At 38.6% G+C, this 17,135-nt stretch overlaps 1 protein-coding gene across 1 annotated transcript in view; it reads left to right on the top strand.

Annotated features, from left to right (window-relative positions):
• HERC1 (HECT and RLD domain containing E3 ubiquitin protein ligase family member 1) overlaps nucleotides 1-17,135 on the top strand; it is a gene marked incomplete at both ends in the record, with an annotated part of 161,097 nt that overhangs the window by 79,826 nt on the left and 64,136 nt on the right. Inside the window, 5 exons of the mRNA XM_080690546.1 lie at nucleotides 2,875-3,051; nucleotides 3,331-3,570; nucleotides 4,408-4,491; nucleotides 7,179-7,699; nucleotides 11,997-12,772. Coding sequence (XP_080546672.1) covers nucleotides 2,875-3,051; nucleotides 3,331-3,570; nucleotides 4,408-4,491; nucleotides 7,179-7,699; nucleotides 11,997-12,772 — 1,798 coding nt within the window. The remainder of the gene's footprint in view (nucleotides 1-2,874; nucleotides 3,052-3,330; nucleotides 3,571-4,407; nucleotides 4,492-7,178; nucleotides 7,700-11,996; nucleotides 12,773-17,135) is intronic.

Below are 17,135 nucleotides of genomic sequence, written 5' to 3'. Positions count from 1 at the left end.
AATCCTGACATCTAAGTTCTTAGTTTTGATGATTCTACAAATTTTCTGCTGTTCCTTTTACCTCAATACAATGGCCTCTTACTCTCCTTTATTTGTTTTTCTTCTTCTGTTTAATCTAAATGTAGTATCCCAAGGCCTATTGGTTGTGACCCTTTCTTTTCTCAACCATCATACTTATTCCTTTTTCTGTATTCAGACACATATGATACATTTTTAATTCCAGTTTTGGCGTTTTTCCTGCCTTCTAAACTTATATACCCATCTTCTACTTGAATGATAATACCACTTGAATGATAATCTAATAAGATTTGACATGCTCAGTATGTCACAATTAGCACCCTTAGTTCCAGCACATCCTGTTTTCTTGGGTTCCTCCAGCCTCCTAGTTAATGACTCAATTAAAAAATGTAGGGTCTGGCCGGGCGTGGTGGTGCACACTTGTAATCCCCGCATTTGGGAGGGAGAGACAAGAGGATCGTGCAGGTTTGAAGCCAGCTGTGCTGGCTTAAGAGACCCTGTTTCGAAATAAAAATATAAAAAATAGGTCTGGGAGTGTAGCCCAGAGGTAGAAGGGCTTCTAGGAACCCCAGAACCACCAAAAAAAAAAAAAAAAAAAAAAAAAAATTGTAGGGTCATTCTTGACTCCTGTTACTTTTCTTTCCAACTTCCCTGTATCCATACAATCTTCAGGCTCTTCTCTTGGTTCCACTTTAAAATATAATTTGAACTTGACCACCTCCTCATTTCCTGTAATTACCCTGTTTCAAGGCAATGGCACCTGTAGCCTGGACTGTGCAATAGCTTCCTAACTGGTCTGCTTCCATTGTTTCTTTATATAGTGTGTTCTTTATACAGGATCTAGAATGATTTTTTTTTTTTTTTTTTTTTTTGGATACGGGGGGTTGAACCCAGAGGCTCTACCTTCAAACTACACTACCAGCCTGATTTTATTATTTGGAAACAGAGTCTTGCTAGGTTGATAAGAGTCTCACTACTTGCTTATGCTGTCCTTGAACTTGTGACCCTCCTGACTTAGCCTCCCAAGTACAGGGATTCCAGGCATGGGCCACTACACCAAGCTGGAATTATCTTTTAAAACTGTAAATCAGAACATATTACTCCCCTTCTTAAAATGTACCAGTGCTAATCATTCTTGGGATAAAATCTAGACCTTTCCCTTTACTCAGTGAATAACTTTCCTTCTTCCTTTATTATGAACACACTAACCTTCTTCCTTCCTTGAGGATTTTGTTTTTCTTTTTTCTTCTTCTTTGTGGTTCCAGGTATTAAACCCAGGGGTTTTCTACCTCCAAGATTCATTCTTAGCCCCGTTTTTATTTTATGTTTTGAAACAAAGTCTCACTAGTTTGCTGAGAGACCCACTAAGTTGCTGAGGTTGGGCTGGAACCTGAAATTCTCTTGTCTTAGCCTTCTAAGTCCTGGGATTACATTGTGTGCTCCACCACACCCGACTCTTTTTTTTTTTTTTTTTTTTTTTTTGTGGTACTAGGGGTGGAACCCAGAGGCTTTCTACCTCTGGGCTATACTCCCAGACCTATTTTATATTTTATTTGGAAACAGGGTCTCACTAAGTTGCTGAGAGCCTCACTAAGTAGCTGAGGCTGGCTTCGAACCTGTGTGATCCTCCTGTGTCATCCTCCCAAGCGCGGGGATTACAAGCATGCGCCACCACGCCCAGCTTCACACCCGACTCTTTAAATCAGATATTCCCTCTATATTGTTTCAGAAACTCCTTATTAATCAGGTCTCAACTGTGATTAGTACTTCTTTAGAGAATCCTGCCTACTCATTCCAGATTAGTTGTTACATACCTTTGTCACATCAACTTTTTTTTTTCATCCCTCCCTGACTTGGCACATGCACACACTGCTTTAAGTCTTGTTTAGTGCCTTTTCATCATTCAGGGCCGATTTAGCAGCTACTCTCTTTTGAATGCTTACTTTGTCCTTCTCAAGCATGATTATACATCTTTTTTGTTTCTCCTGTACAGATCATATAACTTTTAGGTTTTTCTTTTTCTTTTTCTTTTTTGAGGTACTGGGGATGGAACCCAGGGGCACTCTACCTCCGAGCCACATACCCCCCCACCCTGTTTTTTTATTCTTTATTTTTATTTTTTATTTTTTATTTTTTTTATTTTTTTGGTGGTACTGGGGGTAGAACCCAGAGGCTTTCTACCTCCGGTCTATACTCCCAGACCTTTTTTTTATATATTTTTTTGAAACAGGGTCTCACTAGGTTACTGAAAACCTCACTAAGTAGCTGAGGCTGGCTTCGAACCCATGCAATCTTCCTGTCTCAGCCTCCCAAGTGCGGGGATTACAAGCGTGCGCCACCACGCCCGATTTTATTCTTTATTTTAAAATTATTTTAAATTTATTTATTTTTGGTGGCTATGGGGGTGGAACCCAGGGGCTTTCTACATCTGGGCTATACTCCCAGACCTGTTTTATATTTTATTTGGAAACAGGGTCTCACTGAGTTGCTGAGAGCCTCACTAAGTAGCTGAGGCTGGCTTCGAACCTGTGCAACCCTCCTGTCTCAGCCTCCCAAGCACAGGGATTACAAGTGTGAGCCACCATACCTGACTTTATTCTTTATTTGAAACAGGGTCTCACTGAGTTGCAAAGGGCCTTACTAGGTAGTAGCTGAGGCTGTCTGCAAACTACGATCCTCCTGTCTCAGCCTCCCAAATGCTGGGATTACAAGCATGCGCCACCATGCACAGCTAGTATTTTCTTACTATAATATCATTTATATCTCTGTCCTCTAATTAGAGGAAATCAAAGAGCCTCAGAATATATTCGAGGTCTTGTTTACTCCAGAATAATGACCCAGCTTCTTTTTTGGTAGAAGCAAGGAGAATTGGAGGAAGAAGATGAGAATCTTCCTATTCAAGAAGTATCTTTTGATCCAGAGAAAGCTCAGTGTTGTCTTGTTGAAAATGGACAGATTTTAACTCATGGCAGTGGAGGAAAAGGATATGGATTGGCGTCAACTGGGGTAACTTCTGGGTGTTATCAGTGGAAGGTGCGTAGAATTCTAAGTAGTTTTTACCATTTTTACTTTTATTTCCTTTTCTCTGGGATTAAAAAAAAATATCTGCGGAAAGAAATACTCTTAAATTATTATATATAAATGATGTTCTATAATTATGTAAGACATTATTATAAATGGAAATTGGGTGAAGGATTTACATTAAGTCTGTACTATTTTTGTAATGCCATAAGTGCATAAATATTTATAAACACATTCCCTTGTAATAGTCAATGCAGTTAATAACATTGAACACTATGGCATTTATTTTAGTTTTACATCGTGAAGGAAAACAGAGGTAATGAAGGCACGTGTGTTGGAGTTTCTCGATGGCCGGTACATGACTTTAACCACCGCACCACCTCGGATATGTGGCTTTATAGAGCTTACAGTGGTAACCTCTACCATAATGGCGAACAAACTCTGACACTGTCCAGCTTTACTCAAGGAGATTTCATTACCTGTGTATTAGACATGGAAGCCAGGACCATTTCCTTTGGGAAGAATGGAGAGGTACTGAAACCCGTGCATAAATATTTTTTCCCCCAAAGTTACAGTTATTCAAGTTAAGAGTTATGCAGTCTATTGATAATCTCTTGTCCTTCTCCTTTTCTTTAATGTTTGCTGGCTCTTATAATATTTATCAGAAAGATGATAAAGTCCTAGTGAGATTTTTAAAACAAGTGCACAGATTAGAATCTTTTTTTTTTTTTTTTGGTGGGACTGGGGATGGAACCCAGGGGCATTCTACCTCCGAGCCACACACCCAGTTCTATTATTTTAGTCTTTTTTATTTATTGAAATAGGGTCTCACTGAGTTGCAGAAGGCCTCGCTAAGTAGCTGAGGGCTGTCCTTGAACAGGGATCCTCTTGTCTCTGCCTCCCGGATGCTGGGATTACAAGTGTGCACCATCACGCCTGGTGTTAGAATCTTTTTTTTTTTTTTTTTTTTTTGTGGTACTGGGGGTGGAACCCAGGGGCTTTTCTACCTCTGGGCTATACTTCTAGACCTATTTTATATTTTATTTGGAAACAGGGTCTCACTAAATTGCTGAGAACCTCACTAAGTAGCTGAGGCTGGCTTCGAACCTGTGCAGTCCTCCTGTCTCAGCCTCCCAAGTGCTGGGATTACAAGCATATGCCACCATGCCCAGCTAGAATCACTTTTTACATGTGGAATTTTCTTGGTTAACAGGGTTGAGATTTGCTTTAGTAACTTTTGTTTTTTCTCATAAGGGCTTTGAATTTTAATGTGGGTAAATATTAATTTTTAAAAATTTAATGTGGTTAGAGATCTATTAAAAAAAATACTGTTTTGTTTTCCTTTTCCTTACCTCTTGCACATTCTAGGAACCCAAATTAGCTTTTGAAGATGTGGATGCAGCTGAGTTATACCCATGTGTAATGTTCTATAGTAGCAACCCAGGTGAAAAGGTAATAAAGCCTCAACCCTTTATACTTAAGCACAAAGAATATTTAATACTATCACTAATATTTAACATCAGATAGAATTTATAACTATAATAAACTATTTTCACCATTAAAAGCATATAGCCCATGTAATTTATTCTTCTCCAAGGTTAAATACTTTCAGCAATTATCTTTTCTACATTAGGCACTACTGATATTCTGGTAATTTAAATAAGTGAATCAACTTTCAGAAATGTACAGTGATGGGAATTACAGGAACTAGATTAGGAATACTGTGATACATTGGTAATTGTGGTCATTAGAGAGACATCTGGAAATAATCTTAAATATAAATAGATGCCATTAGCTGAGTAATGGTAGTTCCAGTTATGATGGTGAAACTAACTTCCATTCATTCAGTTGGGGAAGTTCTCAGAACTTGGAGATGGTATAAATTTGAACCACATGAGAACAATATTAAGGGGATAATTAATTATGGGATATCTACACAGTGGAATTCTACTCAACAATAAAGAACAAAATTATGTCATTTGCAGGAAAATGGAAGGACCTAGAGAACATCATGTTAAGTGAGATTAGCCAGTCACAGAATATGGAAGGTCATATGTTTTGTTTAATATTCAGAAGCTAGGGAGCAATTGGAATATCAGAGGGACTCCAGATAATGGAGGAGAAACCTCAGGGGAGCCAGGGAGGTGTTTTAGGGGAAAGAAAAGGGGTAAAGTTAGGATCAGTGAAGGAATTACTATCAATGGCTTTGTGTAAATCTGTGAAAATACCTATGTCAATCCTAGTACCTTATATGGGGAAGGAAGGGTGGAAATGAGGGATTGAGGAGGTCACCACGTTCTGTGTGCATGTATATCACTGTTAACATGATTTACATTATGATGTAGAACTATAATGCACCAATAAAAGCATATTTAAGAAAAAATAAAAACAAAAACCCAGGCAGAGACGAACTTCTCTTTGGTCTCCCTTTGCTGGTGGGTAGATTTTATTTTTATATTTTTTTCTCATGCCATATTTTCACTGTAGAATATAGTATGGCATAGAACTACTCTCAAGAATTAGCCTGCTAGGTGGTAGCACAGGCTTGTAATCCCAGCATCTGGGAGGCTGAGACAGGAGGACAGCCTCAGCTACTACTTAGTGAGGCCCTTTGCAACTCAGTGAGTTGCAAAATAAAGAAAAAAAATAGGGCTGGGGGTGTAGCTTGGAGGTAGAATGCCCCTGGTTCCATTCCCAGTACGGCACAAACAAACAAACAAACCAAAAAGCTTCTACTTATTTTATAGCAGAAGTTTTCACATTAGATCATATATAATTTTCACATAGTAAAAGTATAAAAGTATTAGACTTAGTAAATCTTAACAGAATTTTTTTTATGCTGTTCATGAAACAGGAACTCTTGAGTTATACTCCCAGCCCTATTTTTTTTTTTTTTTTTTTTTGGTTTGGAAATGGTCTCCTAAGTTGTTGAGAGCCTAGCTAAATTGCTAAGGCTGGTTATGAACCTGTGATCCTCGTGTCTTAGCCTCCCAGTGGGAACTACATCTTGAACAGCTAGGTGATAAAAACTGAACTGAAGATAAAGAGGCTGTCCCAGTGCCTAATACTATCCTTTGCCCTGGTAATATTATTGTAACCTAAAATAGGTTCTGGAATGTTCTGGAAAGAGTAGTGGCATGGTGATTTCCAACACCTATGAACCATGAAGAAATTCATCCAGCTTTTGATTATGTAACAATTTATTCTATCTGGAAGGCTTTTCTAATAAACTTCAGAATCTCTGAGAAAAACAGAATCTCAGAGAAAAATAGTTTGCCTTTTTTATCATTTATAGTTTACCTGGCACTATACTAATAAGCACATTTAAGTTTTAAAATAACTGTAGGAGTTCAATAGTATTAATAGCACCATTTTTTAGTTGAAAAGTTTAAGGCTTAACGAGATTACATAATTACTTAAGATTATGTAGAGATAAGGTTTGAACCCAAGTCTTGCTTCTCTCTTGTACTTTTTTTTTTTTTTTTTTTTGAGTACTGGGGATTAACTCAGGGGTATTCTACCTCCAAGCTATACCTCCAGTTCTTTATTTTGAAACAGGGTCTCACTAAGTTGCAGAGACTGGCCATGAACCCACGATCCTCTGTCTTATCTTCCCAGGTACTAGGATTACAAGCCTGTGCCACCACTCCTGGCTACCTCTCCTAACTTCTATGCCCAATTTGCAGAGTATGTCCAGATTGGAACTGTGCTAATTTTGTAGATTTATAATTTTACTTTTGTTCCCCTTGAATGATATAAGATGGTTTCAGGACACATTATTATTTGTTTTGAGAATATTCCTTTTTGGACTAAAGTAAGCCAGCCTCATCTACCTTGGTGTGTGTGTGTGTGTGTGTGTGTGTGTGTGTGTTTGTCCATCTATTGAGAGGTCCTAACAGCTCTCATAGGCTATAAAAGGTTTACACGACAGGGCAGCTTATTCCAAAGGAACATATTGCTAGTAACTTCAATAGGTCTCTAACATTTCCTCAGTCCTTTAGGGGGCCAGATGATATGATACACATGTATTAGACTAAACAGTAGTTCATCATGGGAGTCCATATGCTAGAATATATAGTGATTAGTAGTAAAGATGACTTATTGATATCAAACATGTTCCATTCTTTTCTTTTTTATAGGTGAAAATTTGTGATATGCAGATGCGAGGCACACCACGGGACTTACTTCCAGGAGATCCCATTTGTAGTCCAGTTGCAGCAGTGCTAGCAGAGGCCACTATCCAGCTAATCCGTATCCTTCACCGAACAGACCGTTGGACTTACTGCATTAACAAAAAAATGATGGAAAGACTACATAAAATTAAGATATGTATTAAAGAGTCAGGTCAGAAGCTAAAGAAAAGCCGCTCGGTTCAGAGCCGAGAGGAAAATGAAATGAGAGAGGAGAAGGAGAGCAAAGAGGAAGAGAAAGGTAAACATAATAGGCATGGCCTTGCTGACCTCTCAGAGCCACAGCTCAGGACTCTTTGCATAGAGGTGTGGCCGGTTCTGGCAGTGATAGGAGGAGTTGATGCTGGTCTTAGAGTTGGAGGTCGGTGTGTTCACAAGCAAACTGGGCGCCATGCCACGCTGCTGGGAGTGGTCAAAGAGGGCAGCACGTCTGCCAAGGTCCAATGGGATGAAGCAGAAATTACCATCAGGTATGATCTGTTGAGTTTCACTTTTAGCAAATGAGTATTTAATGATGAAATGGGCCATGGCCCATGGACAGTGAGTAGTTGTGTAATTTAGGTGAGCTGCGATTAAACTTTCTTAAATAATTTTTTCTTCAGATAGCTAGGTTTTGGTACTATAATTTTATACAGGAGTATTTCCCAAACCCATGTTTCTTGAAATACTAGTAATTTGTAAAATACATAGTTTTTTGTTTTGTGTGGTAGTAAAATGGTAAACTCCCTAGTTTAGGTTTAACAGGAATACCTTCCATTTTTCAGTTGGTATCCTGCTTTTGGGGGGAAAGGGTGGACAGAGTGTTAGGAATGAAACTTGGAGCCTTATGTTGAGCTGCATTCTGGTGTTCTGTTTTTTTGTTTGTTTTTTTATGACACTGCGGTTTGAACCCAGGGGCATTCTACCTCTAAGCTACACACCAACTTTTTGTATTTTTTTGTTTTGAAATAGGGAGGGCTGAGAGTTTCGATACATTTCTGGGGCAAGTTTCTTTTTTTTTTTTTTTTTTGGTACTGGGGGTGGAACCCAGGGGCTTTTCTACCTCCAGGCTCTACTTCCATATCTATTTTATTCTTTATTTGGAAACAGGGTCTCACTAAGTTGCTGAGAGCCTTACTAAGTATCTGAGGCTGGCTTTAAACCTGTGTGATCCTCCTGTCTCAGACTCCCAAGTGCTGGGATTACAAGCATGAGCCACAACGCTCAGTTTGGAGCAAGTCTTAAACCTATGATCCTTCTGTCACAGCCTCCCATGTACTGGGATTATGGGTGTGCACTACCATACCTGGTTTGTAGCTGCTTTTTTTTTCTTCTAAAGTCTTGGGGATGGATCCCAGGAGTATTCTACCTCTGAGCTATACCCCCATTTCTGTGGTTTTTTTTTTTTTTAATTCTTTATTTTGAAACAGGGTCTCACTGAGTTGCAAAGGGCCTCACCAAGTAGCTGAGGCTGTTCATGAACCACGATCCTTCTGTCTCAGACTCCCAAATGTTGGGATTATAAGCATGCGCTAGCATGCCCGACTTTGTAGCTGCTTTTTTTAAAATCAGTTTTCCTCTTTGAGATCATTTCCATTATATACCAGGATGATAAAAAAGCCAGCTACCTAATCTATTGATTATATTGTGTTAGGATTGATTATATTGATTATTTCTCTCTGTGTGTGTGTGTGTGTATGTGTGTGTGTGTGTACTTTTTGGGAATTGAACCCAGGGGCATTGTATCACCGAGCTACACCTTCTCAATTCTTTATTTTATTTATTTATTTATTTAATTTAGTTATTTATTTTGTGGGTGTGGGGATGGAATCCAGGGACATTCTACCTCTGAGCTACACCCCCTGCCCATTTTTTATTCTTTATTTTGAAACACGATCTCACTAAGTTGTAGAGGACCTCCTTAAGTAGCTGAGGCTGTCCGCGAACTGCGCTCCTCTTATTTCAGCCTCCTGAGTACTGGAATTACAAGCGTGCACCACCACGCCTGGCTTATTGATTATATTTTATTAGGATTGGAACATTTGCGTGACAAAATTAGGTTTTGGATTATCTGTGATTAATGTTCTTTTTTAAAAAGGATATGTTTTATTTTTTCAATGTGTATATTTTGAATAGATATAAAAATTACATTATTTTACATCATTTAGATGTGTTTGCATTTACATAAGATTTATAAGATTTAAAATAGAAATTTCGAGCGTGCACGCACGCACACACACACACACACACACACACACACTTTGTGGTACTGGGGATTAAATCTAGAGGCATGCTACCTTTGAGCTATGCATTCTACCTTCGAGCTACACCCCCAGCCCAATTTTTTAATTCTTTTTTTTTTTTTTTTTCAAACAGATCTTACTAAGTTGCAGAGGACTTCATTATGTAGCTGAGGCTGGCTGCAAACCTATGATCCTTCTGTCTCAGCCTCCCAAGTACTGGGATTACAAACTTGTGCCGCTACGCCCGGCTTCCAGCCCTATTTTATTTAGAAACAGGGTCTTGGGGGTGTAGTTCTGAGGTAGAATATCCCTGGGTTTCATTCTCAGTACTGCAAAAAAAAAAAAAAAAAGAAAGAAAAGAAAAGGAAGGAAGAAACAAACAGGGTTTCATTAGGTTGATATATAAATCTCACTGCTTTCTGAGCTTGACCTTGAACCTGTGATCCTCCTGTCTCAGGCTTCTAAATATTGAGATTACAGTTGTGCGACACCATGCCCTGCTCTCACATATATTTTTTTAAGGTATCTTTATATGAAAGGGAACTCACTTATCTGATGAGTCTACATAATTAGATCATGTGAAAAGAATGGATTTATTTATACTATTGACTATTATGCTGTCTAATGTGATTTCTATAAAGTTATATGTTAAAATGACATAAAACAGTATGTAAAACAATGATTTTTTAGTGTTTCATTTTAGGGATGTATGTATGTATGTATGTATGTATGTATGTATTTATTTTGGTACTGGGGATTGGACCTAGAGGTACTCAACCTCCAAGCTATGCCCCCAGCCCGATTTTATTTCTTTATTTGGAAACAGGGTCTGAGAGCTTTGCTACATTGCCAAGGCTGGCTTTGAACATGCGATTCTTCTGTCTCAGCTTCCCAAGTACTGTGATTACAAGTGTGTACACCACACTCAGCTTCATTTTAGGATTTTAGAACCTAGTAAATGTTACTTAAAAAATATACATATATAAATTTTACACAATTTCAGGAGTCAGTAGACTGTACTTTTTCCCACTTTACTAAGCTCAGATACTGATGATAGTTTTAAAAGTCACATGAAAGTGTCTACATTTTCTTTTATTCTTGCCTTGCTTCAGAAAGGATTTATGATGCTTTGCCAATATGCACACAGTAATAGTAAAATAAGTAAATTAATAAATTAAATGAATAAGCTAGATGCAGGAGCGTATGCCTATAATTCCAATACTTGTGATTATAGGACAGGAAAATTGCAGATTTGAAGCCATTGCAAGATTCTGTTTCAAAAATATAAAAAGGGCTAAAGGTGCAGCTCAGAGGTAGAATTCCTCTGGGTTCGATCCCCAGTGCCGCAAAAATAAAATAAGCTGGGTATGGTGACACACACTTGTAATTTTAGTACTTGGGAAGCTCAGACAGGAGGATTGCAGGTTCATGGCCAGCCTCAGCACTTAGTGAGACCCTGTTTCAAAATAAATAAAAAATTGGACTGGTGGTACCTTAGAAGTAGAATGCCTCTAGATTAAATTCTTTGTCACACACACACACACACACACACACACACACACACACACAAATAAAAATTAGGTGAATGGAAAATAAGGAAGATAATATAGAACCAAAACTTAGATCAGTACAACAAAACCTTATATACTTGCTAAGACTTTTTATTACAGTTTATCTAATTATAATAGTTTTTTTTTTTTTTTTGCAGTACTGGGGATGGAACCCAGGGGCATTATACCTCCAAGCTACACCCCCAGCCCTATTTTTAAGTCTTTTTATTTTTGAAACAGGGTCTCACTGAGTTGTGAAGGGCCTCACTAAGTAGCTGAGGCTGGCTGTGAACCGTGATCCTTCAGTCTCAGCTTCCCAAATGCTGGGATTACAAACGTACGCCACCATGCCCAGCTATAACACTCTTAATGAGGAATTTCTTCTTAAATATTATGAAATATATAACCATACTTTTGTCTAAACAATTAATTAGAAACAGTAATTGAAGACTACAAAGTTAATTTTTTATTGAAATAAAGTCTTCCATTAAGTGGGTTTTAAAGAGTCATTACTCACCCAATAAACTAGATTTATTATACAAGATTTTCACATAGCTTGCATCCCATTTCACCTGGCCCCTTCATGTTTTTGTAAGTACTGTTACATAGCCACACTCATATGTTTAGATGTGTCAGTGGCTGCTTTTGCATTGTGATGGCACAGTTGAGTGGTGGCGATAGAAACTGTGTGCCTTACAAGGTCTAAAATATTTAGGGGCTGGCTCTTTATGGAAAGTCTGCCAAATTCTGGCTTACATTATAGTATTCTCATATGAAAGCATATATACATCTCATTGCATTTGCATGTAGCATCACATCTCTCCATTTTCTCATAATTGACTCGTTTTTCTCTTTTAATGACGTCCCCAGTTTGTGTAAATTATTCTCTGTATTGTATACATGATGCTTCTTGTTTTGTCTACATTATTTTCTGTACTTTCCTCTTGTCTTTCCCTCACTTGCTTTTTCCTGTGTCATTCTGATCTTTATTAAAGCTTCCCAACTTTTTGGTCGCCTAGTGATACTCCACTGTATAATCTGGAACCCTGTGAACCACTTCCGTTTGACGTGGCGCGATTCCGAGGCCTGACAGCTTCGGTGCTGCTGGACCTAACGTATCTAACAGGCATTCATGAAGATACGGGGAAACAGAGCACCAAGCGACATGAGAAGAAACACCGACATGAGTCTGAGGAAAAAGGGGAGGTGGAACAGAAACTTGAGAACGAATCTGCTTTAGATGTGCGAACTGGCTTATCATCTGATGATGTAAAAAGTCAGGGTACCATAATCTCCAAATCAGAAAATGAAGTAGCTTCATTTTCTTTAGATCCAGCACTGCCAGGTGTGGAATCTCAGCATCAATTAACAGAAGGAAAAAGAAAAAATCATGACCACATGTCCAAAAACCATGACATAGCCCAGTCAGAAATCAGAGCAGTACAGCTGTCCTATCTCTACCTCGGTGCTATGAAATCACTTAGTGCTCTTCTTGGCTGTAGTAAATATGCTGAGCTCTTGCTGATACCAAAAGTTCTGGCTGAAAATGGCCACAACTCAGACTGTGCAAGCTCTCCAGTTGTTCACGAAGACGTGGAGATGCGTGCAGCCCTGCAGTTCCTGATGCGGCACATGGTGAAGCGGGCAGTCATGCGGTCGCCCATAAAGCGAGCCTTGGGACTAGCTGATTTGGAGCGAGCTCAAGCCATGATTTATAAACTAGTGGTCCATGGACTTTTGGAAGACCAGTTTGGGGGCAAAATTAAGCAAGGTATGTTATCTGATCTTTTTTTTTTTTGCCATTGTACTACTTAAATTATATTAATTACTGTGAAGTGATACGTGCTGTTGTATTTTGCCAGAGTAATTTTAATTTTTTTCCTTTGTAAGAAATGCAGTCCTAAGCCGGGCGTGGTAGCACACGCTTGTAATCCCTGTGCTTGGAAGGCCAAGACAGGAGGATCACACAGGTTCGAAGCCAACCTCAGCTACCTAGTGAGGCTCTCAGCAACTCAGTGAGACCCTGTTTCCAAATAAAATATAAAAAATAAAAGGTCTGGGAGTATAGCCCAGAGGTAGAAAACCTCTGGGTTCTACCCCCAGTACCACCAAAAAAGAAAGAAAAAAATGCAGTTATTTTTTACTCTTATATTATTCTACCTATAGTTTTTTATTTAAAACCTACTTAATTATAAGCATTAGAACTTGATAATTATTATTCATTTCTGTAAAACTGAAAAATTTTTTTTGTTGTTGTTTTTTGACTTCTTTTTCTTTAAATTTATTTATTTATTTTTATTGGTGCACTGTATTCATACATCATAGTAGGATACATACTTTTGTAGACATACATGCACACTTTTCCCAGTCAGCCCCCACCCAATCCCCACCCCATTCTCTCCCTATCCCTCCCTCCCATGCTTGGCTTAGTAGTTGACATCTAGTATTATGGCAATTTATCTAAAATTAAAAATGATAATCTCACATAACAGTTTCATTTGTCTGATACCAAGCTTTTGATGACTTAAAGATAACATTTCAATATTTCTTTTTGCTTTCTTTCTTACCAGAGAATATTTTTTTTCTATTTTTTAGGTGAAACTATCATATATTTATATATTTATTTTTCAGAAAAAAATCTATCCTAATATGGAATATGGACTCTAGGTACCCAAAATGATCTTGAAAAAGAACAAAGCTAGAGGATATATATTTTCTGATTTCAAACCATATAAAGCTACAATAATTGAAATAGTGTAGTACTATTCTAAAGGCAGATATATAAACCATTGGAGTTAAATAAAAGCCTAGAGCTAAATTCTTCCCTATATTGTCAAGTTATTTTTGACAAGGATTCCACGAACATTTGGTGGTGGAAATATTAATCTTTTAACTAAATATTGTTAAAAAATAATAATTACATGGAAAAGAATAAAATTGGACCCTTACCTAATCCCATATACAAATATTAACTCAAAATAGATAATAGACCTAAATATAAATCTTAAGACTATAAACTTTTAGGAGAAAATCTGGGTCATTAAACCTCACAACATTGAAATTGGCAGTGGTTTCTTGGTTATGATTTCAATGGCACAGGCAACAGAGGAGTATACAAACTCCCTAAAAAATAAAAAAAAATTGTATATCCAAAGACAATGTAAACAGAGTTAACAGTTACTAATAGAATGGGATAAAATATTTCCAAATGCTATATCTGAAGGTATATTAATATTCCAACTAGAAATCCTAAAATTAACAACAATAAAGACAAACAATACCCTTTAGAGATAGGTAAAAGACTAACATAAATAATGAATCTCCACAGATAACCAATCTTAGTTGTCTGTTGGATGGAAAATCTTGTTTCTCTAGTTCTGGAGTGTGTTACCTATTTCTTCTTTGTAGTTAATCTCTTTGAGTATTTTCTCTAGCGCTGGTTTTGAAGACATAAATTCCTTCAGTTTCTGTTTGTCATGGAAGCTTCTTATTTCTCCATCTAATTTGATAGAAAGTTTTGCTGGGTAGGAAATTTTTGGCTGGAAGTTGTTTTCTTTCAGAGTTTGGGATATGTTACTCCAAGCCCTTCTGCCTCTCATGACTTGGTTTGGGAAGTCTGGACTGATTCTAATTGGTTTGCCTCTGAATGTCACTTGGCCCTTTGCTTTTGTTGCCTTTAAGATTCTCTGCTTGGCTTCCACATTGGTCATTTTGACAGTTATGTGGCGTGGGGATCCTCTTCTCCGATCCTGTCTGAAGGGAGTTCTATAAGTTTCCTGGACCTGTGTATCGACCTCTTGCTCTATGTCTGGAAAATTTTCTGCTATTACTTCCTTGAAGAGATTGTTGATCCCTTTGGTTTCACTTTCTTTTCCCTCCTCTATTCCAATTATTCTTAGGTTAGCTCTCTTAAAATGGACCCATATTTCTTCAATATCAGATTCCTGCTGTCGGATATTTTTTTCTAGAAACTATGCGTTCATTTTTGGAATGATCATCTTCTAAGAGCGAGATTCTGTTCTCCATGTGTTCTAATCGGTTGTTTGTGCTTTGAATTGAGGCCTTTACTTCATTAATTGCATCCTTTATCTCTTTTTGGCTCTCTCTGAGTTCTTTTCGAAGCACCTCTATTATTTCTATAGTTATTTTCCTGATTTGATCTTCTAGAAATCTCTGATTTTCAGTTTTATCGGGTTCTGATGTTGTGTGGTTGTGGGCATTTATTACTCCAGTATTATTCCTCTTTCCCATGATTTCGGATGTTTGTGCCTTCTCTGGGTTCTTCCCTTGGGTCACTATGACTTCACTTAAGGTGTTCTGGATCTCGAGTCAGTAGTATCTCAGACCCCACTACTCCTTTACTGTGTTGTATCACAGAGTCTCCGACCCAGAGAGTCGATAGAGGCTGCTTTAGACTGTGGGGGGTGCCAGGTTGCACGTTCTCCTATGATGTGATATCTCTGCCACCGCCCCTCCCCCACTGGGTCAAGTCCCAGGGAGTACAGTACTGGGATTTCTCCTCTGTGGCCCGCAATTTGACTCACTGTTCTTGAGCACGCAGATGTAGCTGTACTGGCCTCGCTGAATTCAGTGCTGCTGCCACCGGTGGCAATATGGCGCCGCTGCTACGCCCTCGGCTGTGGGGCTGGTGTTTTTCTTCTTGGTTTTGATTTCCACTCTGAATCCCTGCAGCGTGTGCTGAGCTCGGCCACTGGGAGCTTTAGATGCTCTCTGCGTGGAGAAATCCCGCCTGGCTGTTCCGCAGTGGCTCACCTCGGCTTGCTGTAGCCGTCCCGTGAATTCGCCGGTGCCGCCGGCAGTATGGCGCTGCTGCCGCGTCTGCCGCGTCCTCGGGCGTGAGGCCGGTTATCTCCTCTGTGGCTCTGTTCTCAGTCCGCTTTCTCTCTGGAGCCTGGTGATTTTTTGTTTCACTGGTGATGGTGTTTTCTGGCTATGAAAGGCGCTGATTTTGTGGTAATGGAGATTGGTTGTTAGCGGGGCTCTTAAGCCCCGCTTTTCTCGGTCGCCATCTTCCCGGAAGTCTTAAAACTGAAATTTAATGCTGCGAAAGGTACTTAAATATTTATTGCTCTGATTCAAAATATATAATATTCTAATAATTTTTAGAGATATTTCAAAGACATTTTAAAGCCTATTACTTTTATAGATTATATAGTATGTGTGCTAAAAAACCCCACCAAACTCATTTATATCTTTACCTTTGGAAATACTACAAATTCTGAAACAAAAAGGAGGTTTATCAGGAAATGTTTATTCGGTAACTGCTACATACCAGGTATTTTCTAGTTCTGGGAATGCAGCAGTGGACAAAACAATGTCTCTTGGCTTTATGAAACATAGGTTCTTTCCTTCTCTCCTCTCCTCTCCTCACCTCACCTCCCGTTCCCTTCCTTTCCTTTGCCCTTACTCCTTCCTGTCTTAGCTTAGACAGTAAATAGAGAATGTATGGTACATATAAGTAGAAGTGTTAAGGTCATGCTGATTATGAAAGAAAGTGGCCATCTAGCAAACCAAGAATAGGCTGTCCATAAAATAAGAATGCTGTTATAGAATAAGCTGTCTTTTAGCAACTTCTGTTTTGATTATGTTTATTTGTAGGCCCCCTTACAAGATAAAGGAAAAAACATATAAATAAATAAATACTGTAAATTTTTATACATTTTTATACATTTTTATACATTTTTGTGTGTGTGTGGTATTGGGAATAGAACCCAGGGGCCACTCTACCTCTGAGCTACAGTTCCAGACCTATTTTTTATTCTTTATTTTGAAACAGGGTCTCACTGAATTGCAAACGCCCTCACTAAGTAGGTGAGGCTGTCTGAGAACTCCAGTTCTCCCGTCTCAGCTCCCAAATGCTGGGATTTCAAGCATGTGCTACCACCTCCAATTCATACCCTTTAAACACACACACACACACACACACACACACACACACACACACACTCTTATAATCATTTCCTTTTTTGTGTGTGTGGTGCTGGGGATTGAACCCAGGCGCATTCTATCTCCGAGCTACCTCCCCACAGCCCTAAGTAGCTGAATCCTGCATGTGCCACCATGCCCGGCTTTTTTTTTTTTTTTGGCACTGAGAATTGAACCCAGAGTCATTC

This window comes from Muscardinus avellanarius (genome assembly GCF_963383645.1).
Source record: "Muscardinus avellanarius genome assembly, chromosome: 3".
In the NCBI taxonomy this organism is placed as follows: Eukaryota; Metazoa; Chordata; class Mammalia; order Rodentia; family Gliridae; genus Muscardinus; species Muscardinus avellanarius.
Note: the sequence above shows the minus strand (reverse complement) of the source record. Positions and strands in the feature narration are given on the sequence as shown.